This window comes from Triticum aestivum, chromosome 2B (assembly GCF_018294505.1).
Source record: "Triticum aestivum cultivar Chinese Spring chromosome 2B, IWGSC CS RefSeq v2.1, whole genome shotgun sequence".
NCBI classification, from domain to species: Eukaryota; Viridiplantae; Streptophyta; class Magnoliopsida; order Poales; family Poaceae; genus Triticum; species Triticum aestivum.
The window spans coordinates 2,916,640-2,941,445 of record NC_057798.1 but is presented as its reverse complement, the minus strand read 5'-3'; the positions used below and the strand labels follow the sequence as shown (position 1 = coordinate 2,941,445).

General features: G+C 43.6%; 3 protein-coding genes across 3 annotated transcripts; 1 reads left to right on the top strand and 2 right to left on the bottom strand.

Moving 5' to 3' along the window:
* Positions 1 to 4,656: 4,656 nt before the first annotated feature.
* On the bottom strand, positions 4,657 to 6,319 carry LOC123039825 (noroxomaritidine synthase 2-like). The gene has a single exon (XM_044462828.1). The coding sequence runs from the start codon at positions 6,269 to 6,271 to the stop codon at positions 4,712 to 4,714; it is 1,560 nt and encodes a 519-aa protein (XP_044318763.1). The 5' UTR covers positions 6,272 to 6,319; the 3' UTR covers positions 4,657 to 4,711.
* A 2,603-nt stretch (positions 6,320 to 8,922) lies between these two features.
* Positions 8,923 to 24,503, top strand: LOC123039823 (tau-cadinol synthase-like). The gene is made up of 7 exons (XM_044462826.1): positions 8,923 to 9,029; positions 9,904 to 10,165; positions 21,410 to 21,782; positions 23,251 to 23,469; positions 23,552 to 23,687; positions 23,786 to 24,034; positions 24,183 to 24,503. The coding sequence occupies exons 1-7, from the start codon at positions 8,931 to 8,933 to the stop codon at positions 24,471 to 24,473; spliced, it is 1,629 nt and encodes a 542-aa protein (XP_044318761.1). The 5' UTR covers positions 8,923 to 8,930; the 3' UTR covers positions 24,474 to 24,503.
* Positions 16,023 to 17,116, bottom strand: LOC123039824 (vegetative cell wall protein gp1). The gene is made up of 2 exons (XM_044462827.1): positions 16,651 to 17,116; positions 16,023 to 16,559 (listed from the first exon to the last, which is right to left on the bottom strand). The coding sequence occupies exons 1-2, from the start codon at positions 17,031 to 17,033 to the stop codon at positions 16,244 to 16,246; spliced, it is 699 nt and encodes a 232-aa protein (XP_044318762.1). The 5' UTR covers positions 17,034 to 17,116; the 3' UTR covers positions 16,023 to 16,243.
* Positions 24,504 to 24,806: the final 303 nt, after the last annotated feature.

The window sequence follows — 24,806 nt, the reverse complement described above, 5'->3', positions numbered from 1 at the left end:
TCTGGGGCAGCGTCGAAGCAAGGATCTTCGTGCCGGTGAGATGCTTGGTCGGTAGCTCGCTGGCTCTCAAGTTCCTCTAGCTTTGCTATTCTTGCATTGAGCTTTTGCATTTCGCTCGCTTCCACTTTCCTCTTTCTCTCTCGGCTTTTGTAACCACTACTGTCGGGGAACCCTGTTGGAAATATGCCCTAGAAGCAATAATAAATTGGTTATTATCATATTTTCCTGTTCATGATAATCGTTTATTATCCATGCTAGAATTGTATTGATCGGAAACTCAGATACATGTGTGGACACATAGACAACAATGTATCTCTAGTGAGCCTCTACTAGACTATCTCGTTGATCAAAGATGGCTATAGTTTCCTAGTCATAGACATGAGTTGTCATTTGATAACAGGATCACATCATCAATAGGAGAATGATGTGATGGACAAGACCCAAACTATAAACGTAGCATATGATCGTGTCAAGTTTATTGCTATCATTTTCTGCATGTGAAGTATATGTTCCTACGCCCGTGGACACGTGCTCCAAGATCTCCGCCCACGACGGTGCCCCTGTCTTCGACGCGTTGGAGTACAGCAGCCTCGTTGGCGCCCTACAGTACACGACGATGACTCGCCTGGACATCGCGTACGCAGTCCAATAGTGCTGCCTGGAGATGCACAATCCGCACGACGCTCACCTTGCACTCTCCAAACGGATTATGCGCTATCTTCACGGCACCACTACCGATGGACTACATCTCTGGCGCTCCGCCATACTCCACCTCATCGCCCACTCTGACGCTGACTGGACAGGCTGCCCTGACACGCGGCAGTCGACGTCTGGCTACGCGGTGTTCCTTGGCGATTCTCTCGTCTCATGGTCCTCCAAACGGCAGGCCATGGTCTCGCGCTCAAGCGCCGAGGCTGAATACCACGCGGTCGCCAACGCCGTAGCTGAGAGCTGCTGGATATACATCAACTTCTCGGCGAGCTCTCGGTGCCACTTCCTCGCGCCAACAACGTCTTCTGCGACAACGTATCGTCCGTGTACATGACGGCCAACCCCATCCATCACTGACGTCGACGGAAAAAGCACATCGATATTGACATGCATTTTGTGCGCGAGAAGGTTGCCCTTGGCCAGCTCCGAGTTCTCCATATACCGACGACACAGCAGTTCGCGGATGTACTCACCAAAGGGCTGCCCACGCCGGCATTCCAAGACTTCCGGTCCTGCTTGTGCGTCCGGCCACCGGACGCTCAACCTGCGGCGGGGTGTCCCCAAGGTGCTTTGCCCCCTGATTCATCTAATCTACAATCGACCAAAAACCAAGCGAATCCATACTTATAAATAAACTAACAATAGAATAGAAGTCATCTCCAATAGTCGTCTTAAGAATGTGATGCATAAACTCTTTTAATAAGGCGATATACATACACGTCTTTAGCTACTTCTCTGCAGGTACGTAGCATCAGTCTTGACCTCTGATCTGATCTTCCAGCCGAAACGGTTTGATGCATGGATGGGTCACCAGAGTAGAAGCAACTTGTGGACGAACCGCTCTCCTTGCGGGTTTCCGTGGTGCCGGTCACAGAGCATAGCAATGAGGATGCCGAGGATGCAGGCACCCAGGCCGAGGGCAAGGCCAAGGAGGAGTGCCAGCGCGACGAGCTTGACGGCGTTAACATCGTGGTCGCTGATGGGGGCGCTCAGATTCGTGAGGACGATGGCGATGGAGATGGTGACGGAGAAGAGCACGGCCACGATGCAGCCCACGAGGAAGATCACCGCCGACCGGCTGCGCTCATCAGGTTCCGCCGCCACAACCTGCTGCTGCTCCGCGTCGGCCATCGATCACCTGCGTTAACTACTCTTTTTTTATTAAGGATAAGGATCTCCTGCGTATAACTATGCAGCTAACTTTTTTTTTTGCGGGCAATCAGAGAGCTTTATTCAACAAAAGAGTTGTCCTGGCAATCAGCTAGAAGGCTACTTACCAAGAAACTAGGAGTCTCGTCAAGCCAGCAGTCGGTCACATTCAAAGTGCATGCACGTTTTGCACAGAGATGCGCCGGCAAGTTTGCTGACCTGGTTACATGCTGGATCTCAAATAAAGAAAAATCAAAAGCTAGCTCTCCTATTTCGTCTAAGATAGGAGCCACAATCGAACATGAATTGTGGCGAGTGTTCCAGAGTTGCACCAACTCCTGGCAATCTGTCTCCATTATCACATGCGAGAGGCCACGAAGCTTTGCAAATAGAACTCCCTCCCGCATTGATATAGCTTCCATTAAAAAAGGGTCTGAGATCTCACCAAACGGCTTGCACCATGAGCCCAACAGCGCGGTCGCGGAACGGGCTATACCACCCGCCCCTCCTCTTCCTTCCGCGACGTTAAGTGCACCATCCGTCGTGATCTTCACCGTCCCTGGTTCGGGCGGTCGCCAGCCATGCCCTGGTAGCAAGATAGGAACTGATCTAGGCAGTTCCAACAGTGCAAGAGCTTCTCTAGTCGCCCTGATGGCGGCTTTTGGATCCCTTCCTTCTTCCCCATGCTTGATCCGATTTCGAGAATGCCAAATCGTCCACATAATGGTGATAATCTTTGCTCGATCTTCATCCTTGACTCGGTCTCCACATAGGATGAACTATGCAGCTAACTTGTATACATAGTTACGTTTTTTCTTTTTGCGAATAACGTACGTTGTTAGTTACTCTACAAGATTCCTTAGGTTGTTCGATCCGATAGTTTGGGATTACTCAACGGCCTGGCTAACTAGAAGCCACTGCGCCCGGTCAAAACTAGAAGCAGCTAAGCTGACTTCTTCTTTACCTTTTTTCTTCCTTTTATTACTTTTATTTTATTCACATTTCTAGCGAAAAAATTAAATCTGAAAGCATCTTTATCGTGTATTAAAAATGCTATGAAATATTTTTAAAATGTTCATGCAAATTTTAGAATTGTTGATAGTATTGAAAACTTCCATGTGACATTTGTAATATGTTCAGGTATTCCAATAAAATGTTCATAAAGCTATAAAAAATGTTTATACAATTTTTAAAAATGTTCGCATAGTTAAAAATTATTCCATATCATTATAAAAAAATTATGACATTTACAAAAATGTTCACGCTTTTCCAGAAAAAATCACCGAATTTTTGAAACTATATACAATGTAAACAATTGTTCGCATATTTAACAAAATGTATTTCTAACTATTTCAAATACACTTGGCATTTAAGAAAATGTTCACTTATTTCAAAAAATATGTTTATGACGTTTTAAAAAAAAGTATAGAATATCAAAATATGTTTGCCTGGTTTAGAAAATGTGTCGTGTAATTTTAAAAAACTGTTCAATGTGTATTTCAAAATATTTAACACGCATTCAAATAAATGTTCGGAACATGTGTATTTGTAAAAATTATTCAACATGTAACTGAAAAATGTTTAACATGTATAATTGTTTCCATATGTATACAAAAATTTACAACGTGTATTAAAAAAACTAGAAATTTATTAAAGGAAACAAAGAAGAAATACACGCGGAAAAAAGTGAGATAACACGAACAAAAAAACAGAAGAAAAACAGTAAAGAAACACTGAAAAAGGAAAAGCCGAAAGAAAAAAAAATGAGAGATACACACAGAAAAAAAGTGAAGCTTTTAAAACCACCCCGAACGGGCCATAGCAACTTCCTAAAACCGCTCCCCGTGTTGGACTAGTCCATTTGGCGACCGCCGCCATAGGGGAGACCGATGGTCCTCTTGCAAGGGGCAAGATATAGCCCCGGCATCCGCATGTTGTTGTTGTTCTCGTTTGTCGCTAAGCGAAGTAGCGAGCCCAAAAGGTTGTAGGTGGGCCATGTGTGCCTTTGGGGTTTTGACCCCTTTTTTGTTTTGGTTCTGTAGATCTGCCATTTCTCTTTTTCTGTAAGCCCACTACATTGTGTTAATGAATCATAAATGACTTTTTAGTCCCACACACGCTGCTTTTGAATAGGATTTAGGCCACATTTTTCTTTTTAATTTTTTGAAGTTTGTTTTTTTACTTTTGTTTTTGTTTCCTTTGCGCGAAAACAAACAACGTAAGCTATAACAACAAAAATGTTTTTTGCGCTAGTTAGTTGCATGTCTGCCCCCAACGCGCATATGCACGCGTCACAACCCGCATGCAACTAGACATGTCTCACCTTAGACACATGCGCACCTAGGAAGATTGTTAGCCAGTTGCATGTCCACCACTAGACTTGCAACCCCACTGCAACCGTGTGGCCCTGATGCGACTATAACTGGGCTAGTAAGGGTTGTGCTACTAGGGGTTGTGTTCTAGTAGGGGGCATGCTTGCTAATTATAAACACGCTCACGAGGAGACTAGCTAATTGGATGCTATCGGAGCAGTCCCAAAATGCAGCACATCTCTTGCTTCACGAATGTTACTCACAGAATAAAGCAACTATACAGTCAATGTTTATATTCCATAGAAATGTACTAACACATACGTAGTCTCATATAATGGAGGAAAACATCATGTCTCGACGCCTTTGGACCATGTTTCATACACGGAGTAATAATTGACAACACGTTTGTTCTCTTTCGTAAAAGAAAGATACATTTTTATTCATAGAGCCCTTTATTATTCGATAATAATGTGGCTGTGGGAAACATAAAATTGTTCGGGTAGTCCGTAAGGACGTTTACATAAGACCAGAATCTAATGTTACATCTCTCGCTTCTTTAGCTTAACTATGAACCCATTTTTCATCTCCAGTATACAAGATGGCTTGGGCTGGATGCTTTGCCCTTCCATCACCTCCACATCAAAGTTCCACAACACTGAGGCGATGACGGTCTTCATCTGCATAACCGCAATTTCCTTCCCAAGGCATATCCTAGGGCCCGAGTTGAAGGCCAAGAACTTGTGAGATGGTACGTACCTCAGATTGTTGCCATCTTCCGAGAGCCACCTATCTGGGTTATAGTCGAGACAGTCATTACCCCACACGCCCTCCATTCTTCCCAGTGAGTAGAGAGAAATAAGGATGGTGTCACCGGTGCGCACCTCATGGCCACTCGGCATAATATCATCGGCGGCCACCGTCTTGCGCTCGAAAGGTGCCGGCGGGTACAACCTAAGAGTCTCGTACAAGACGGCTCTCAGATAGACTAGAGATTTGATTTCGTTCGGCTCGAAGATCATCATGGCATCCACACCGGATGCTACTTTGCATGATGCAATGGGCCAGATTTCACTCCGGATGATTGACACAATGTTTGGGTTCTGGGCAAGGTTGTAAAAAATCCATGTCAGGGTTGTTCCAATTGTGTCCCTTGCAGCGAGCATGTAGCCAATGTTCTTGGCATAGGACAAGTCATCGTCAACGTAGTTTGGGTAGGAAGACATAATATCCACACCATCTTGTTCGTCGTCACTACCAAAATGATATGTGTTGATCTTCCTCTCCATCATCTCCATCTTCCTCCTCTCCATCATCTCCATCTTCCTCCTCTCCATCATCTCCACGAGGAACCTTCGTAGCACTTTGTGCGCTGTGCAGAGCTTTCTTTCGGGACCGATGTTTAGCCACCTCATTAATTTCCAGCAACAAGATGGCATGGCGTGCCGGAAAAATCCCACCTCCATGACTGTGTTCAGAGCAACCACGGCGTCCATGGGTGGTTTGTCTAATGATAGGAGGCCAGGATCCACACCAAAGAGAGACATAGTAGCCAGGTCAAACATAAACCTCGACATCAGTTCTTGCACGTCAAAAGGAGTGCCGGTGCTCGCCATGTAGGCGAGCAATGGGAGAAGGATGTTCTCCACCTTGTTGCGGCAACATGCCTCCGTACTAGCAATCATCCGCGGGTTGCTGAGCACGCTCTTCAATTTCCCACGCTGGGCGGCAGCATCTTCACCATCGACGGTGAAGAGGGTGCCACCCTTGATGTCGAAAATAGTGACGAACTCAGCACCCTTGGGGAAGTTGGTGTAGTTGGTCGTGAAGATGTGCCGGACATTAGCAGGGTCGCACGTGATGAAGAACCGCATCCCGGTCCCGGGTGGGCCGTGCGCCCTGAAGTTGTGGCCTAATCCGATGAGGACCAAGGTGAGATAGTCATGCAAGTTGTGGACATTGACCATGAAGGAAGGGAACATATGCAATATTGGCCAGTTTGTGGGAAGCACTGATGTGTTCTTAGATCTACTGCTAGCCTTGAGATACAAGTATAGGGGAACAAGTAGCACAAGTAGCAAGGAAATGAACATAATTAACATTGTTGGCAGTAGTGTGTGATAGCTACCTTTATAATGGACGTGGCTATGGGTTCATATATATACAAGTTCCCTTGATGATATCCCAGTCTATTGGTACTAATAGTGTCAACATAACTACACTTAATTGGGCTAAAAAGCAGGTGGCAGTTGGCAGATTTTGCGATAAGAAGATTTGGCAAGTTGGAATTAAGTTTCATTCGAGATTAGATCAATCCTAACCTAGCTCTTGAGTCCTTTCCTTGTCATTCCTGTTCACATCTTTTGCGTACATCGTTTCGCAAGCCATGTGCACATAGTTAGCAAAATGTGGTTCAGTTTTCTGACTTATACTTTGCTTATCTGTACGGCCCTGACTTATATTTTTCTCAATTGTTCGGCCTGACTTATTTTTCTCAATTGTTCGGCCCAGTACTGTGTGGCTAGCTGGCTGAAGTAAATTACAAGGCACGTACGCCATGTATTCGTACGTGCATGTACGAGGCAAGAGATGAAATAAACCATGGGCACATTGCATACGCAATCGATTCTGCAATTAATGTATGCTTTGCATTTCCAATTTGACTTCTTCATGCACGCGGCGCACCAAAGGTTCATGTTTCTCCACGAGCACCAGAACTCCCTCCATTTTTTTCGTATGAGAAAACATGGTGAAGAATAGGTGCTATATATCTTGAGTGGAAACAGAAAGACGAGGACACACAGAGCTTTCTTGTTCAGCTTGTCGAGGTGAATTAGCCAGCCAAATATTTTGACTTTGTTTGGCGCTTGTGATTCCCAGTTGATGTCCAAATTGGGTTCCATCAACTGTCCAAATTGGGTTCCATCAACCAGCAGTACGTAGGTAGGTGTTGAATTCAGCCATCGAGTATTTTGCTTTGCCATTACCATTCGGTGAATGGTGAGCTATCTCAAAAACAATGAAAAAAGGTTGCTTGGCCATTATTCTTATCAAAATTCAGAGAAATTGCAAGATTCAGAGCAAAGAAAAATCCCCAGAAACGGGACCAACTAGGCAAGAGGCCCAAATGGACCAGGCCTGGCTACGAGGTGGGCCTCAGCTGATGATGCTTGGCTTAGCCTGCCACTAACAGCAATTTGGGCCAATATTGCTGTAATTTTGAGATAGCTCATCATGATGTGTTTAAAATATTTCATCAGCATCTAAGCCTTGTCCAATTACTCACAACGCTGAGCATAAATCTCCTTCTTACCTTTGTAGTGCGAGTTGTCAGCTGCATCTTCGGGTATTTGGGGCTCAACACCTGCACAGAGTAGTTGATTCTTAGTTAGTTAGTTAGTTAGTTAGTGCAAAAAGCATCGTCTATCTGAATATTAACTATTTCTGCACAATGCGGCTGCCACAGCACGGGGAAACTAGACATCGAGTATTTCAAAAAATTCCATCGTTTCTTAATAAATGTTTACTGTGTACTTTTAAATACATGATGAATATTTTTCTGAATGCAATGGATACCTTTTAAATGCGATGAACAATATTGAAATATGTGATGGACTCTTTTAAACAAGATGAACATTTCTTAGATACATGAGAAACACTTTTTAAATATCTGATGAACATATTTTAAACACATCATGAACATTTTTAAGGTGGATGATGAGCCTTTAAAAAAATCAAGATTTGCAATGCTTTTTTATATATACCCACTAATATATTTTTTGTAAATCTGGTAAAATAGAAATATTTTTAAACATCAACTAATATTTTTAATATAACTAGTTAAAAACAGAAAAAATTGCAGCGATTCGAGGAGAGCGACAATTATTTACAGTCGAGCATCGTTAAAAGGCAGAGCCGACAGACGAGGCGAGAGATGAACGTGTAGGTGATGCAAACTTCAAGCTCCATTGTGCAACAACGATCCTGAATATGTAAGAACAAAAAGCAATTGGGTCCTCCGAGGTCGAAGCCACCAGGGACAGGCAACTCGCCACCGGCAAAAGATCTTCGTGCCTGCAACGCCAGGGCGCACTCATGGAGGTCATGCCGCTGGTAGCCACCATGGGCAGCAGAGAGGGAAGGGCCTCCTCAAGTTGGTGTGCCTGCTGCTCGTTCTGGTGGTACGGTCGTTCAATGGTGCATGTTCTTTGATGTAATTTTTATTACGTCTGGGTCATTTTATACTTCTTACGAACCCTTATAATAGATCCGGGTCCTATTTCAAAAAAAATAAAAAAGTCTGATGGAGCTGGAATTCCACGCCCCGGAGCAGTGTCAATGCTGTCATGTGAGCATTATTTTGGCGATATTTATGTGCATGGTCTGGAGCGTTCATACTTTGAGCATGACATTAGGTTTGTGCATGGTCTGGAGCGTTCATACTTTTTAGTGGGCCAGGCCCATCAGAAGCGAGCTTGGGACAAGTCCTGCAAAGCTCCTCCACTTTTGTCTCCAGTTTGTGAGAGAAAATGCGTCTGGACCGCCTCGCGGATCGATACACCGTGTTGGATGGTTTCCGCGGTCCGGACAACACGATTCTAACGCTAGCGGGAGTTTTATGGATCTGCGTTGAAGATGGGCTGTTGGTAGTTAGCTATGTAGTCTGGATCGTTCATACTTCCGGCCACGTGTGGGCTGCCAACGTGTATATAAAGGCCACTCTTGCAAATTGCTGCAAAGCTGAACACAAAGATATTCCAAATGGCATCTGGCGTTACGACGACTCCCGAGAGGGTCAGCAGCTTCGAAGCATCGGTGTGGGATGCTTTCTTCATCCAATACGAGCCAGGCCCGCTGCCGGTATGTCTAAATTACATACTTGTATGTACTTAGAAAAATCGAACATGTTCTTTTCAAAACAAAACAAAACAGATTTGTTGAAACATTATGTATAGTACTCTCCATGTCCCCAAATATAGCACATATTACTTTGAACTAGCATATCAAGGAGGAGTTAAGAGGGGTCATTGGCTCATCGTGCCTCGATATCCTGATATGTGTTGCGCTATGAGTAAAAATGTGAAAACTAAGATGTGGTATATACTGGGATGGAGGGAGTATGTACTAGTAATTTCACTAAGCAATATACAAGTGTTCTCTCAGATGATTGTGTATTCGACCTATCCATAAGCTGTCTTTGCAAAGGTACATCGGCACGTGTCTTGTATTGAGTCCATTAATTGACCTTGACAAGTACAAAAGGCAAACTAATTTCAAATGTCTATATAAATTCTAGGTGATGGTGTTGATGGTGGAAATGAAATGTCACCATGTCATGCCTTCTTGATCCATTATGCTGCCTCTCAAATTCTCTAATCCTCTAACGTCTTCCATGTTTGGCCTCTTATATTTATGAGACGGTGTGCTGAAATGATTTTACACTCGAAATAGCCCACTATGAGCGATGTGAGGCCCACATAGTTCCGCCACGGTATGGCTGCAATGGGGCCCACCTCTAAAATGTGCAAAAAATAATTCATCATGTGTTTTTTGATGCTTAAACATAAAGTAGATAATATATTATTAAATAAATGGTAATAAAACTAATAATTATTTTTAGGAAACAACATATACTCAAAATAAGGTAGTATTAATATTGTTCATTTCATATTTCTTTACATCTGATGTATCCCCTTTTCCCTTTTGGTTAATCATAACTCATCTAAGCATGCAGATATCTGAAGAATGCATGCGTGTGAAAGAAGCCAAATTGAAGGAGGATGTACAGATTTTGTTTAAGACATTCAACAATACTCCTTTAGAGAAAATGACATTTGTGGACACACTCGAACGTCTCGGAATTGATCACCTCTTTGAAGAACATATCAACACAGCGATAAATGAAATCCACCAGAGTGAATTCAATAGTTGTAGCCTCTATGAGGTTGCTCTTTGCTTTCGCTTGCTTCGGGAGCACGGGGTTTGGGTATTTCCAGGTATCTATATCTCTATATATGTTATATATACATATACATTTAGAATTTATGTTTATATGCAAATTCTTCTCAATCTGTCATGTCAATTTATATTTTCAACACTATTTAGATGATTAGATTTGGAATTCAAGATAAGGACCAAATGATGGAGGATTGTAAGTTATATACTCGCTTGATTCCAAAATATAGTGCATATAGATTTTGTATCAACCCGAACTCTATAAACTCCGACCAATTTTATAGAAAAATTTCAATATCTACAACACCAAATGATTTAATGACATTGATTTGATTTTGTAGATGTTGATATTTTCATAACCAGGAAAGTGGTCCGTGCAAACGCACGGGAAACATCTCTGTTGTTAAGAAATAGATGCTGATTGATTCACTGTTGAGATAGAAACACCATTTTGTGTAACCTCGCTACCTAAATTTTCCGAGGTTATCTTTAGTCAAGACAACTTCCCTGTCCAAATAAGTTCATTGCCCACCTAGCAAGATCCTGTAAAAAAAAAGGAATTCTTTTTCAACAAAAAAGGCATTCTTAACTCTCATCAACCCTTTCTAGGCTAGAGAGTCCACGGGCTTTGTTGTTACTCTACCTAGGATAGGGTCTTTGAGTGAATGCATTTATCGTACAACAGCTCTTATCAAACCCTCCCTCCTTTATTAATTACCATGAGGCTAGAACATACCTACTCCCTTCATTTCTAAATATACGTCTTTTTAGTGATTTCAATATGAACTACATACTGATGTATATAGACGTAATTTTGAGTGTGTATTCACTTATTTTCCTGTATGTAGTCCATATTGAAATCTCTAAAAAGACTTAAATTTAGGAACGGTTGAAGTAGAAATCCATGAATTTGTGCATGTTGGCAATGATTTGATGTTGTCACTGGTGTAGGGTGGCCTTTTGACATGGCCTGGACAATGATCTGAGAGAGCATTGCTCAGGTGGTGATTGGTTAATTAAGCACAAGGTCGTAAACCTAACTGAGGCGAACAGGTGCGGCAACATTGCTCGGGCGGGGTAGATAAGCCTCTTGTCACCGATTGCGCGTAATACCGCCACCGTTGGTTTGTCATGGCGCACGGAGGAGAGGCGAGTTGTGTTGCTATGATGGAGGGCAGGGGTAGGTGCTGATGGCGCTGTGTGGTCGACATGTGTAGTAACGGATGGGCGACGCTGGGAGAGGTCTTTACTTTGGATAGCAAGGAAAGATCCATGTTATTATATTACCTAGTTAAGATTTAACAATGATAGCCACGGTCCAAAAAAACAACGATAGGATGTTTTGCTTTGTTGTGAGATTTTCTAGCATGTCTTTCTTTTTCCTGGTTAACCCGTCATATAATTTTAATATATCTCTACCTAATAATATACTCTCTACCTAATCTTTATCTTTACCTATTAATATTAACTAGCAAAAGGCCTGTGCATTGCAACTGGAGAAAACATTGACTGCGTTGCAACAGAAGAAAACAAATAATTATTTTTTGTGTTTCTAACTTAATAATGTGAATTAAAAGAGTAACTTAATTGAATAATGCAAAAAATGTTGATAATGTATGAAAATGCATGGAATAAACGTTAGTACAAGTATTTTATTTTATGAAAAAAAAGGAAAAATTATGTGTTTACCTCCAGCCGGTAGGGCTGTCAACAAAGCTCGGACTCAATGTACTGTTTCATGCTCGATTAACTTATTTTTTAGTGGATCGTGCTCGATTAACTATATGCTCAAATTTGACTTCAACCTGCTTACCTCGTCCGGTGGCCTGGCCAAAAATCGCGCATTAAAGGTCAATGCAAGATGGCCACTTTGACTGGTTGATGTGTTAAATAGGGAACATGTAATTTCCAATAGATCATTGTACTATTTCTTCATTGGTTGCTTATTTGTGATTGGTAAAACAACTTTGATAGCCTATAGCTTAAGGGCATCTACAATGTTACTCTTGTGCAGGCGCCTAGAGCAAAAAAACATCAAAAATTTAAGAAAAAGTAAGTGCCCTCTCCTCCAATGCTAGGCGCTTATCACGGGCTCTAAATACGTAGGGCCGGCTCCCGGTTTCTTTACCCGCTTGTCCAGGAAAAAAAGAAAGCGCTTGATGCATCTATTGGCATCAATGCGGCATCAGGCACTGGGAACAACTAATGTAGCTGGCGATCTATCAGGAAATAAATCCTAGTGTCCATCACTGGCGCCTAGCATTAGAGATGCCCTAAGAGAACATGCAATCTGTATATATCCGGTATCAAGTCGCACAAATAAATTTGTTTGTAGTTTAATGCATATATAATCTGCCGGCAAACATATATGATTATCTGAAAGATGTGGTACACATATATTCGTATGAACAAGGCACTGCCTTTGGCTCAGTTAATCCATTTATAGACATATATTCAAACAGAAGAGTACATATACATTTTGTGTGCCCCTTGTATGATTTTTAAACAGTGTCTATGCTGAACAATAGCTTCGAATACATAATTCAATTCCAAAAAATACAGTCAACATACATAAGCATTGTGGTTTGAAGTTGCAGTATAGTTGGCCAAATGTAATGCAAGACATGCTTGATGTAAAAAGGTTTTTTTTGCGGGTGATCTAAAAAGGTTATGTTAGTAATGAAAAAATATAGGCGGCGGTATGCAAGAAAATTTTGTAGTAATGTACGTCTATTGGGTGAGATTAGGATTAGACCACCGCTTCCTATTAGGTGTAAGATGCTCCCCTTTCTCAATTTCTTCTTACCAAGTAAGCCTATTTGGTAGTGCGATTCGGTCCTCGACAGAAAATGGAGTCTCTTCCTTCAACAAAAGAAATGATTCATGACCTGAAAATATAACCAATAAACAATGAGTGAATACTTATCTTTATTTAAAGGGATATAAATTATGGTTCTTTGATTGCTCTACCCATTAATTTGGCCACTTATATTAAGCATCTATCACAGATATATATGTATCATGGTTTCCAAAAGCTATTCCCCAAGAGTATACAACAATAAGAAGCCAGGGGTGAATCATTATCTTTTAGCATGGACACCATGATGTTTCAGCGTTCTGTCATTGCATTGAACAGGAAAGAACCTTCTTGGCAAAGGTGCATCACTATTACCTTCGGCATAGCGAATATTGCCACTGAACAACACTCATCGTGCCAAGATAGAAGTATTATTATAAGGTATGCTACTTCAAGTGGTCATCGATAGCAAGGGAAACAATGTGTTGTATCACTGCTGTTATATATCTGAAATCTCAGTGCACATCACATATATATTTTCTAGCAATACCAAGCTTTGATCTCAAACAGAACATATCCACCTTACCCTCAAGATAACTGAACAACAATACCTGACAGTGGGTCACCCAGTGGAATCCATCCATCTTGGCACCAAATCGAAAGTTCCGGGTAGCTCCAGCTTGCCAAATAAAAACTGAATGATTATGATTTATGCACCTAGGTGATATCCCTGTGCAGATCATAATGGTTATACTGTGCGTGTTACCAACTTTGCTAGCCACATCACAGATATTTACACCTAAAGGGTTGAAGGACAAAATATTCAGCACTTACTATGAGTAAAGAAAAATCCTAAAAATTATATCTATGGACTTGCAAAGACAATCAAGAGCAAAGGCTGATGTGAAAGCTTACATCGGGTGTATATATGACTCATCTTATTCCACCAAATTGTAACAAACATTGTGATTTGGAACTAACTGGACAGAAAAGTATGATGCAAATTATGTCCTCTCGCATGAAACATATCATTACAGCGGCAAAATCATGTCATGTACTAGAAGCTACTATTTCGTGCAAGAGGCTGCAAAAACTCTACCTATATACTCCCTTTGAATCACCCTGGTAGCAGCCAAGCCCTCTGTCGTTCCACTAGCAGTGAAGCCACCATGGTCCACCCTTAGTTTTTGCATGGTTCATCTTCTCTGCACTAAACACTTTGGAGATGAGATTCTTCTGCCTTCTCTGCTTTTGGAAAAAAACATAAAAGGCCTACAGATCAAACCGTCATATATGTGCCACTTCAGTTTCTATAATTTATTGATTCTCTTAAAATTAGATGAATGTTTCATCATCTCGTGTTTGTTAAAATATATAATCAATTGCAAGGGATTAGAGGCCGCATGTATGATTTTTTTTAATTTTGGCTGCTGCACAGTAATTACCAGTTGCATGGATAGCCGGCTAGTCAGTGGACGGAAAGCTACATAAGTAGGATGCCGCTTTGTAAGCTTACTCCTGCATCAATGAACCATTGAAGAAATGAAATCTATCCACATATCCAGATCTACGGTAGGAGCCTAGAGAGGCACACGAACAACAAATTGTTGCCAACGCCAAAGGAACTGCTAGCCTGACACTGGTGAGCTGCACGCCCGCGATACAGAACCGCATGCCAACGAGCTGAACCAACAACGGCCCATGAGCTGCATGTGCTGCCCAAACCACACTCGCAGATCTGGATGTCGTGGAGAATTGGATCCGAGGTAGGAGCAAGAACCACACATGGTCGCCAGCCAGACCGCCCCACCGATGAACTGCACTGCACACACACAACAACACTGAATCTGCTAGCACGCAGTAATGAACTACACATATCCCGTGAAACAGGGAGCTGAACTGAAAACTGAACCTTAAATTGCACAAATCAAACTGCAACCCACAAACTTTTGCCACTGCACCTTGTGGGATTGGGCACCGAACTGCAACTCCCGTGATGCCCGAACGCAAGCAGCGTTGCCGATGCACTGCACCTGAAGTATTGCACGCACGCAGAACAAATTGCAAGTCCGCGTCGGCAGGGATTTTCATCGTGAGATGGCCGACGTCTTCACTGTGGTCCACCGTGTGGGTGAGTGTCGTGGAGGTGACAGCCGTAGGAAGGCGGTGGAGCACCTGCTCACCTCCTCAACAGAAAAGTGAGCGACATGTGAGCTGCGCATGCTCGAATGTGAGGAAGAAGGAAGGAGGGGAACGGCCCATCTGGTCACGGCGGCGCGGTCCATGAGCCCGGCTTCCAGCGCCGAACTGCAGAGAGAGGGGGGAGCTCTCCTGTGGCTCAACGTAGAAGAAGGTGGTAGATGGCCGGGGACGACCGGATCCAGCGCTGTAGGCGGTGGTTGGCGGCGCAGGGGTCCCCGGTGGCCGGATCCGGCGCTGGTGGCCATACGCAGGAGGGGCGCAACAGCGCGGGTAGTGGAAGGGGCCGGGGTCGCGCTGCTAGGTAGGGGTGCCAGGCGGCGCGGCGTTTCTTGGCTGCCGGCGGGATGTGGTGGGAGGTGCGGCTGGTGGAGGTTGGGGCGGCGCGAGGGAGGCTGGGGAGCGGGCGACGCGCGAGGGAGGCCGGGGAGGAAGCGCACGGGAGGAGGAGGGTCGGGGGCGGCGGCGGCACTCGGGCCTGTGCGGGCCGGATCTGGGCTCAAAACGTTTTCTCACTTTAAAAAGGACCGCGGGTTTAATACCGAAAACCACAAGGAGTTTTCTGCAAAATCGACGACGACGTACGACCAGAAGCACTAGCTGGTTTATTAGTAGGTAAAGATAATAATAAAGAAAATTAGGTCTCTGTCGTCCATCGCTAGCGATTTTGCATAAAAGTTCCTCGGTTTATAAAAAATTGACCCGCAGTCTTATTTTAATGTGTTACTGAAGAAAACGGTTGGATTTTGCAAAAAGCCTACTGCGTCCATTGCGTTCTCCGCCGCCGCTTATCCATTGCCGTACTCCACCGCCGGGCACGCCGCTTGCCGCTGACGCCCGCGAGCCGTCCTCCACTGCCTGGCACGCGCCTCCGCTTGCCGCCGGCTTCCACGCCGCCCGAGGCCAGGAATGGGGCGCGGCCTTGTGGCGGGCGTTCGAGGGCGCGGCGGACAGGGAGTCGTGGAGTCGCCGAAGGCCCGAAGGTGGCCTTGGCAGGCACGGGGGTGAGCTCGCGGGCGCGCTTGCGGCAGGTGAGCCTAGCCCGCAACTCCTCCCGCTGCTTGGCGAGGCGCCTTCTCGGGCCGAGGCGTCGCGGCGGAGGAGGATAAGGCGGCCGGTGTGCTCAGTTGGGGCGAGGCACGCGAGGAGGCGAGCTGCGGCGGGGCGGCTTCAGGCGTAGTGGCTGAGGCAGGACTGGGGTCTCACCAGAAAGCCGGCTCGGTGCTGGTGGCCCATGGGCGAGGAGGAGGCCTGAAGCGAGGCGACCTGGCGCGTCTCCTGCGCACGTACACGAGCAGGGATAGGACACGGAGTGCGACGGCGCTGCTGGTCTCCGGTGGGGCGGCGCGGCGACCTGGTGGCGGGGACGAGGCTGGGAAAGCAGGGCCTCGCCGGATCTTGCGGAGAAGGCGATGAACGGAGCAGGGCGGCGGCGGGAGCTGCAAGGTCAAGGTGGGGAAAATTCAGAGAAGAGGCAGAGAGGGAGTAAAAGAGATAGAAGAAGAAGAGGGACGACAGAGGGAGGCGGACACGGTGGAGCTCGTGCTCCGACGAGCTGCTGCTTGGCGTGGAGGAGGCCGGGACGGGCGCGGGGCTACAGGAGCCGGCCGAGGACATGGCCGGAGGCGGGCGGAGCTCCTGTTGGCGGCGCCATGGCCAAGCTCGGGTGACGGCGGCTGGGACGCGGGGCTCCGGCAGGCGAGGCGGCGAGCTGCGGTGGCCGGCGAGGATGGGATGGAACTGGGGCGGAGAGGTCTTGGGCGGCTGGATCGGAGCGAGGCCTGCAGGCGGCGGCAGTTGGCGTCGATGGCCATGACGGCTCCCTGTTGCAGCGGGACAGTGAGAGTGAGAGCAACGCTCGGCAGCCTCTTCTCCCTCGTCCACGCTGTTGCCATCGCCATTCTCTGTTCCATGTATTGCTTTGCTGCTTGTTACTTGCTCCAGGAGTAGTACACCATTTTGAAGATGCAAGTGTCTGAATTCCAAAAAGTTCTTGTTTGCTCCATGTATTGCTTGCTCCAGATTTTGCTTCCTGCTTGCTGTCCGAGAATGCCATGAACGCTTGGATTGCCAGGGGCAGTGCTATCTTCTAATGTGGAAACTGTTTTCTTTTCTCTATTTTACAAATATTATGGGGACAAAAGGAGTTTATTCGAGAGTGTAGCGTTACCGATGATGCATGTTAAACCACTGAAATGCGTATATCCCGTTGCAAAGCACGAGCATGTGTGCTAGTAATAAAAAAGCACGTAGGGTTTCTGGTCGTACGTCATCGGCGTTTTTACAGAAAACCCCCTGCTGTTTTGGGTATTCAACCCGCAGTACTATTATAACTCAACCTGAAGCGGTACTAACAAGAGAGAAAAAATAAAATAAATAACCAACCCACCCGCACGTCCCTACCTCCCAATCCCATCTCCACCTCCTGCCGCCGCCGGCCCACCCTCGCGCCGCCGTGTGTCGCCGGCCCACCCCCCACGTCGCTGCGTGTCGCCGGTGCATCAGTCCTTCCCCACATCGGGGGCCCGCCTAGAAGAGCCGTACGGCAGTAATCGCCCTTGCCTCGGGAATGCAGAACAGAGTCGTGGGCCGCTGGAGCAAAGCTGGGGCGGCCGTCGTAGTCTGCAGTGGAGGAGCGGCGCTCGTATCGAGCGGGACTTGCGCTTGGACGCCGCGGGTGCTCCTGACGGCGGCTCCCGACATGGTCCGAGAAGGTGGGGCGGCGCGGATCTGGCGCTGAATAGCATCGGGAGCTTAGGCGTCGGGGTCGGAGGTCCATGGCGCGGGTGTGATGCTCCCTATACAGAAAAGATACGGGGAGGTGAGAGGTGAGGGAGAGATCCAGAAGAGGAAGGAATGGAGAGGGAGAAGGTCAGCAGAGCAGCGGTTGGTCGCCGGACAGGAGGCAGGCGCCCGGGGTCGAGGGGAGCTCCTTGCTCTAGCGTGGTTGGTGCTGGGGGCGGCGTACGGGCGGCAGCGTTGTGCAGCGCGGCTGGCTTGTGTATGGGCTCCTAGCTGGCGGCCGGACTGCGCGCGCGGGGGCAGGCTGGGCCTGTGGCGGAGGCGCGAGAGGAGGAGGTCTGGTGGGGAATCCGTCTGGCGGTGCTGGTCGGCAAAGCGCTGGGTGGATGCATGGAGAAGATAAGATTCTCGGTGGGATTGAATGCTTGTCGCTACTGCTTTTTCTAGACGATGCGTTGCAGCTGCTGCTAGAAGTTGATCTCATTTTTTTTTGCGTAGAGCTAGATCTCTACTAGCATACAATCTACTACTACTTGGCTGTTGTTTAAGCCTACCATAGCTTAATCTTAATTATGAATATTAGTAGTTACAGTACTTAAAAGATGTGTGAATGAAATGTTGGAAATATTTGTTCAAAAAAATATTGAAAATAAATATTATTTCTGAAGGGAAAAGATGTTCGGGGCTCACCTATGGACTACCTGATTATCAATATATTCCTCAAGTCTCGATGTTCCTGATACCGTTGATGAGATAGAGAGGAGGGAGGGACGAAGAGTTGAGAGAGTACGACAATGGTGCATCCTGCTCGAACTGGGTCTAGAGGAGGGGATGCGTCTTATTTCGCCCCACACACCGGCTAGGAAGAGCGAGAGAGAGGCATGTGGTCATGGCTACGTCGACCATGTCCTCGGTCCTTTCGTCCACCACCTTCATGCATGTAGCTACTCCCCTCCCTCATATCATCTCACCCGCAATTCTGCATGTCCTAATTCTAATCCTGTTCGAGCTCTGATGATGGTGTCAAGGGAAGTAGCCGCATTGGCGCAGTCGGTGTGCTCCTACTGCTGGCGGTAGCGTATCCACAAAAGAGCACCAAGCAATGTAAACTCTTTACTATCTAATACGTCGTCTTATCTTTGAAGTGGTCAAGTATAAAATATGAATTCATGATAAGACGGAGAAGAATCTAATAGATTGAAAGATAGAGCTCAGTATTTCACCATGAGATAAACTCTTGAATATCACGTAAACCCTGGAATTTATTTCATAGCCGTTGCAACGCACATGCTCTTACTAAAACGCTAGCTTTTATTAAAAATAAGGGAATTCTCACGTTCGACCATATTATCAACACTTATTAAAAATGGATGTAAAAGGATACACAATGGCACATGGAGCATGTTATGCCCATTCTTTCGTCTGGTGCAACACACATGTATTTGTACTATTTCTAACAATAAATGGGTTATTGCTTTTTGCGGCACGTCACGGAAATTGCCCCAAAGTTGTAAAGTATTACCCATCAATGCCACCTATAAGTGATAAAAATACTTTGCACAAGGGAATCCTCTGCCTTGGCTGGCTCATGCAGTAGGGACCTCCCATACCGCGCTCTGCGCGCCGGGAGAAGACACACCACGTCCGGGTGGCCTGGTTTCTAAATTTTCTTTTTTTCTTTTTTTCTTTTTTCCGTTTTTTTGCTACTTTAATAATTTAGGACTTCAAAAAGTTCCGAAAATTTGAAAAATGACTTGAAAAAGTCCTGAAAACTAAAAAAAAGAGAATTTTGAAATAAATTGTTTAATAAATCATAAAATATTTGTGGATTGCAAATATTGCGCAATTTTATAAAAAATTATTCAAAAAATGTTTGAAACTTCAAAATCTAATGTTTTGGAAATAAATCATGATTTTTAAAAAGTTCAAGTATTTCAAAAATATTAATGAAATTGAACAAAATTTCGCCAATTCAAAAAATGTTCATGAAAAAAATATCCTAAAAGTTTTAAAAACGTTCATGACTTATAAAATATTTTATTCATTCATAAAAAAATTATTAATTCAAAAAATCATCACGCATTTCAAGAAATGTTTGTCAAATGAAAAAAATCGTTAAATAAAAAATGTTCGTGAAATTAGAAAATTGTTCCAGAAATTTCCAAAGCAATGTTCGTCCATTCTAGAAATGCGCCCATTCAAAATTGTTAAAAATGTTTGCAAATAGTTTAAAATGTTTATGAATTGAACTTTTTTTATTTTGGAAAACGTTCAAAAATTTGTAAAAATGTTAGTGAATTTGACAAATGTTCATGATTTCAAATATGTTCAGGAGTTCTAAAAAATGTTCATGATTTCACAAAATTGAGAGTGATAGTGTATCTCAGTGATGCTGTAAAATGTGATCATGGTTATTGGAGATTATGATTTTTGTCCCGTTGATATATATATATATATATATATATATATATATATATATATATATATATATATATATATATATATATAATAGATATATTTTAGTCAAACATCATAAATATTTACTCAAGATAAAATATATACACACTGTATTTTGAAACAGAAGGGGTATATAGTATGGCTGTAGAAAAGAGAACACTGAGAAATGTTCTTCTTTGGCCCCAAATTCTTCTGGTACAGAAGTGGGAACAAATTATTCATTGGCCTCACTACATCTCTGCATGTGGCATGGAAATGGTACATATGTTAGTAGTGTGTCGACTAAAGGCTGGCTGCTCCTCACACTATTGAGTGGTCCGTCATCCCTTCAGTTGTGGCATCACAAGGCTTATCATGCAATCACCAATGATGGGCCTCGTCCTGAGGTGAATTGTACTGCTAACATTCGGCCGAATGCCCGTTAGTGGTCAATGACATGCCAATATCGTCTTTATAGGTAGTGCATAAAACAATGAGAACTATAACTAAACACACTAGCGCACACAAAACAGAGAGAAATACCTAAACACATACAAGATTCGACATAAGATACAATTCACTGAGACTGCCTGAAGACGTATTTGATCAGATTGTGTGACAATAACATGAAGAACAGTTGTTCTTACACTTCATTGGAAAATTATGAAGCATCACTTCTGCTGAAGTATTATAAGATAATGAAATATTTTATTTCTCTAACCTGTGCATAGTACCCAGCGGTGGCAGATGTAGGGGTGAGGTCGTGGGACCATGGCCCCCACAAACAATTTGCACAACTTTTTTTACCAGTGCATTCATTTGTATATACAATACTTTATTAACTATTTGTAATGTGTCTTGACAAAAAAAACTGCTACCCTCTGTAATGTTGCCCCCACGGTCAATTCTAGATCCGTCATTGCTACCCAAGAAGTAAGAATTATTTATGTCCGACACCTTGTTGAAATGTAAAAGTTCAAACAACCTAGAAGATACCAGGGTTGTATAATGAACTAATTAACACTTCTGCTTTTATCCTTAAGCTAAACTGTCATTTCGTCGTCTCTAATAGGAATCAACATCTAATACATTCCACTAATTTATCATACAGATGTATTCAATAAATTCAAGGCCGGAGATGGGAGCTTCAACAAGGATATAACTGATGAACCAAGGGCACTATTATTTTTATACAACGCAGCTTATCTTTCAATCCACGGTGAATCAGAACTTGATGAAGCCATTTCATTTGCAAGGCATCACCTTGAATCCACGAGGGACAATCTTGAGTACCCTTTATCAGAGCAAGTCAAACGAAACCTTGAGATACCATATCCAAGGACACTGAAGAGAATAGATGCGCCATATTACATTGCAGAGTATGGACAAGAGCAAACATGCAACCCTTCTGTGCTTGAGCTTGCAAAGCTCAACTTTAATCTTTTGCAGTGTGTTCACCAGAGGGAGCTCAAGGATTTTTGTCGGTACGTGTCCTACATGTAGCTTTCTAGTTGCTGGATCTCCAACTAAAACTATCAAGATATAGAAAAAAAATAAGTTAACAATACGAGGTTTTCTTCAGTTCACCCCCTTTACGAAACTTTGAAAAGGCTATTTTTGTACTTCCTAGGAGTCCATGTGGCACTAATAAAAAAATGGACGAGCAATCTGGCGTAAGCTCTATATCTTTCTTGTTCCAGGATACACCTGGATCACCCGACAGGGGGCACCCGACCGCGGGGGATTTTTCCCATCTATTTAATTGCTTTTTGTTACGGTTTTCTTTATGTTTCTTCCTAGGAACCAGGTTTTCACCAGTTTTTATTGTCTTTTTCCGTGTTTTTCCTTTCCTTTCCTTTTACCTTTTACATTTTCTCTTTATTTTTTCTTCTTTTATTGATTTATATTATTTTTATGTTCTATTTTTTGTTTGTGCCAATACTTTTAAATTAGATGAACATTGTTTAATAACAGGCATGGACACCTCTTTAAAGTACACACACCATTTTAAATACGTGCACACCTTTTAAAATTACAGGAACATCTTCTTTTGAAATGTGTGAGTACTTTCTAAAATTACAAGATCATTTCTTGAAGCATGTGAACACCTTTTTTATAATCATATGAACATGTTTCTAATGCATACACGCTTTTTAATTGCATGAGCATTTAAACAAAATGTGTGAACACTTTTTTATATAGACGGGCATATTTTTAGAATACACTGACACCTTTTTAAACTACATGAACATATATAAAAATAAGCATTCATGTATCTCTAAAATATATTGTTGCATTTCGCCTAAAAAACAGAGAAAACAGAAGCAAAAATTAAAAAGTGAAGAATACATGGAAGTGATAGAAAGCAACAAAGAACTTTTTAAAGTGCCATCTTGAACGTCGACATCACTTTTTTTTGACAATCCAACATTGACTTCACTTGGACATGGGTAGTACCGAGAGTGTCCTGCAGAACTACGTAGTTGGGCCCGGCCCATGTGCATTGCGCGCAACACTTTATCCGTGGGAGCCCAGTCTAACCGCAACCCCGTTCTTGAGTTGCGTCGGCGACTACAGTAGCGGCAATGATTTTCATGGCAGCGACAATAACAAATCTATAAACTAGCACGATTTGTAAGCTAGGTTTGATGAATACTTGAATTTTTTGTAATTAAGTAGCGTAAAACCCTCGTATCTTTTTGTTTGATTTGTGAGTGTGTGTGAGAGAAAACTAAGAATGGAACCCTAGATTGGTAAAGCAGATGGGCCTAAATGAGGCTTGTGTGCGTAACATGGGTTACAAGAGGGTTGGGAACTTTTGCCATGACCACAATACCCTTTGTAATTAAAGGGGTAAATCTTACTGCTATTCAATTGCATCAAAAAATATATATTTTTAAAAAGGTGTACCGAAGCAAATCTCTAACAACATCAAATTAACGTTGATTTTAGGTGGGGAAACGATCTCTATGAAGAAGTGGAACTAAGCTACTCTCGGAATCGTATAGTTGAATGCTACTTCTGGTCCTACACTGTGCACTATGAGCAACAGTATGGACATGCACGAATAATCCTTGCAAAGGTATTTGTGCTGACATCCATGTTAGATGACACTTTCGATATGCATGCTACCTTGGAAGAGGCTGAAAAGCTCACCGAAGCCATACAAAGGTTGGCACTATCTCCTTGTGGCAATCCTGTCCTCTAATATCATGCTTGCGTGCCGGCCTAAACTAATTGGCTCTACATGCAGATGGGATGAGAGCGCTGTTTTTCTATTACCAGAGTACTTGAGAAAGTTCTATGTCAGGTTGATGAATACCTTCGTAGAGATCGAACATGAACTGAAACCCGATCATAAGTACCGTGTTGCTTATTGTAGGAAAGCGGTATATATCTATATTCTACCGTAAATTCTTTGGAATCTTATTAATTTAGCTCTTAATTAATCTAACAACACTGTCCACCTTGCAATGTATGCACACAGATACAAACTTTGTGTAGGTCTTACCAACAGGAATCTGAATGGTTTCATAACAGTTACATACCAAGCTTTGAAGATCACCTCAAGTGCTCGCTAATCTCTTCAGCTATTGCGATGCTATCTGTTGTTTTACTTGTTGGTATGGGTGACGAAGCAACAAAGGAAGCGTTCGAGTGGGCCATCGGTTGCACCGATGCTGTAATGGCTGGCAGTGTTGTGGCACGTTTGGTGAATGACATGACTTCATTTAAGGTAAATATATAGCAGTAGTACACAGATACCTGCTTGGTTAGAAGTTATATATACACATGTCCCTTCATTATATCCAAATGTTCTTTAATTGAATCTTTAGCGAAATGGATCGGGTAACTAATTATATGCGTGTGTTCATACTTCACAGTGTGGAAAGAACAAGAAGGATGTGGCCAGCTCTGTGGATAGCTATATCAACCAGTACCACGTTACGGGTGAGGTAGCTTTCGCTGTGCTGGATAATATGGTTGAAGATGCATGGAAAACTACCAATCAGACACGATTTGACCGTCGTGAGATGCTCCCACTTGTAGAACGAGTCGCGAGAATGACCAAGAGCATGGTCTTCACGTATCATCACAAGAAGGACCGCTACACATTCGGCCGTCTGAACAAAGATAGGGTCAAGCAGCAGTTTGTCGACCCAATTCCCCTCTAGCCTGCGGGATGTTTATGCCCCTTGTTTATTTCTATTATCCAATAAAATAAGCACATCTTGTGTTTTATGTATTTGAAATTTCAAACTCGGAGTGTAATTGCAAATTCCAAATAATCACACATGCACTTGTGTATGTTGTTGTAATATCTCTTCCAGTTTAGGGTATTGAGTAAACTCTTGAGCCAGGACTTTTTGAATGGAAGCTTAGTTAGCTTGTGCTGTTTGTGATGTAGTATCAAAGCTTAAATACTTCCAGTAGTGTCATCATCACAGCATGCTCACCGTATATATTTTCCAAACTAATACCACTGGATAGATCCGGGGTTTTATACT

Excerpts from the sequence above, each read along its gene's own strand:
- LOC123039823 (XM_044462826.1), top strand. The coding sequence starts at position 8,931 with ATGGCATCTGGCGTTACGACGACTCCCGAGAGGGTCAGCAGCTTCGAA. Across the intron at positions 21,783-23,250 it reads GAGCTCAAGGATTTTTGTCG|GTGGGGAAACGATCTCTATG; the intron begins GTACGTGTCCTA and ends CGTTGATTTTAG. Across the intron at positions 23,688-23,785 it reads TTGCTTATTGTAGGAAAGCG|ATACAAACTTTGTGTAGGTC; the intron begins GTATATATCTAT and ends GTATGCACACAG.
- LOC123039825 (XM_044462828.1), bottom strand. The coding sequence starts at position 6,271 with ATGTTAATTATGTTCATTTCCTTGCTACTTGTGCTACTTGTTCCCCTA.
- LOC123039824 (XM_044462827.1), bottom strand. The coding sequence starts at position 17,033 with ATGGAACAGAGAATGGCGATGGCAACAGCGTGGACGAGGGAGAAGAGG. Across the intron at positions 16,560-16,650 it reads CGGAGCACGAGCTCCACCGT|CTCCCGCCGCCGCCCTGCTC; the intron begins GTCCGCCTCCCT and ends TTGACCTTGCAG.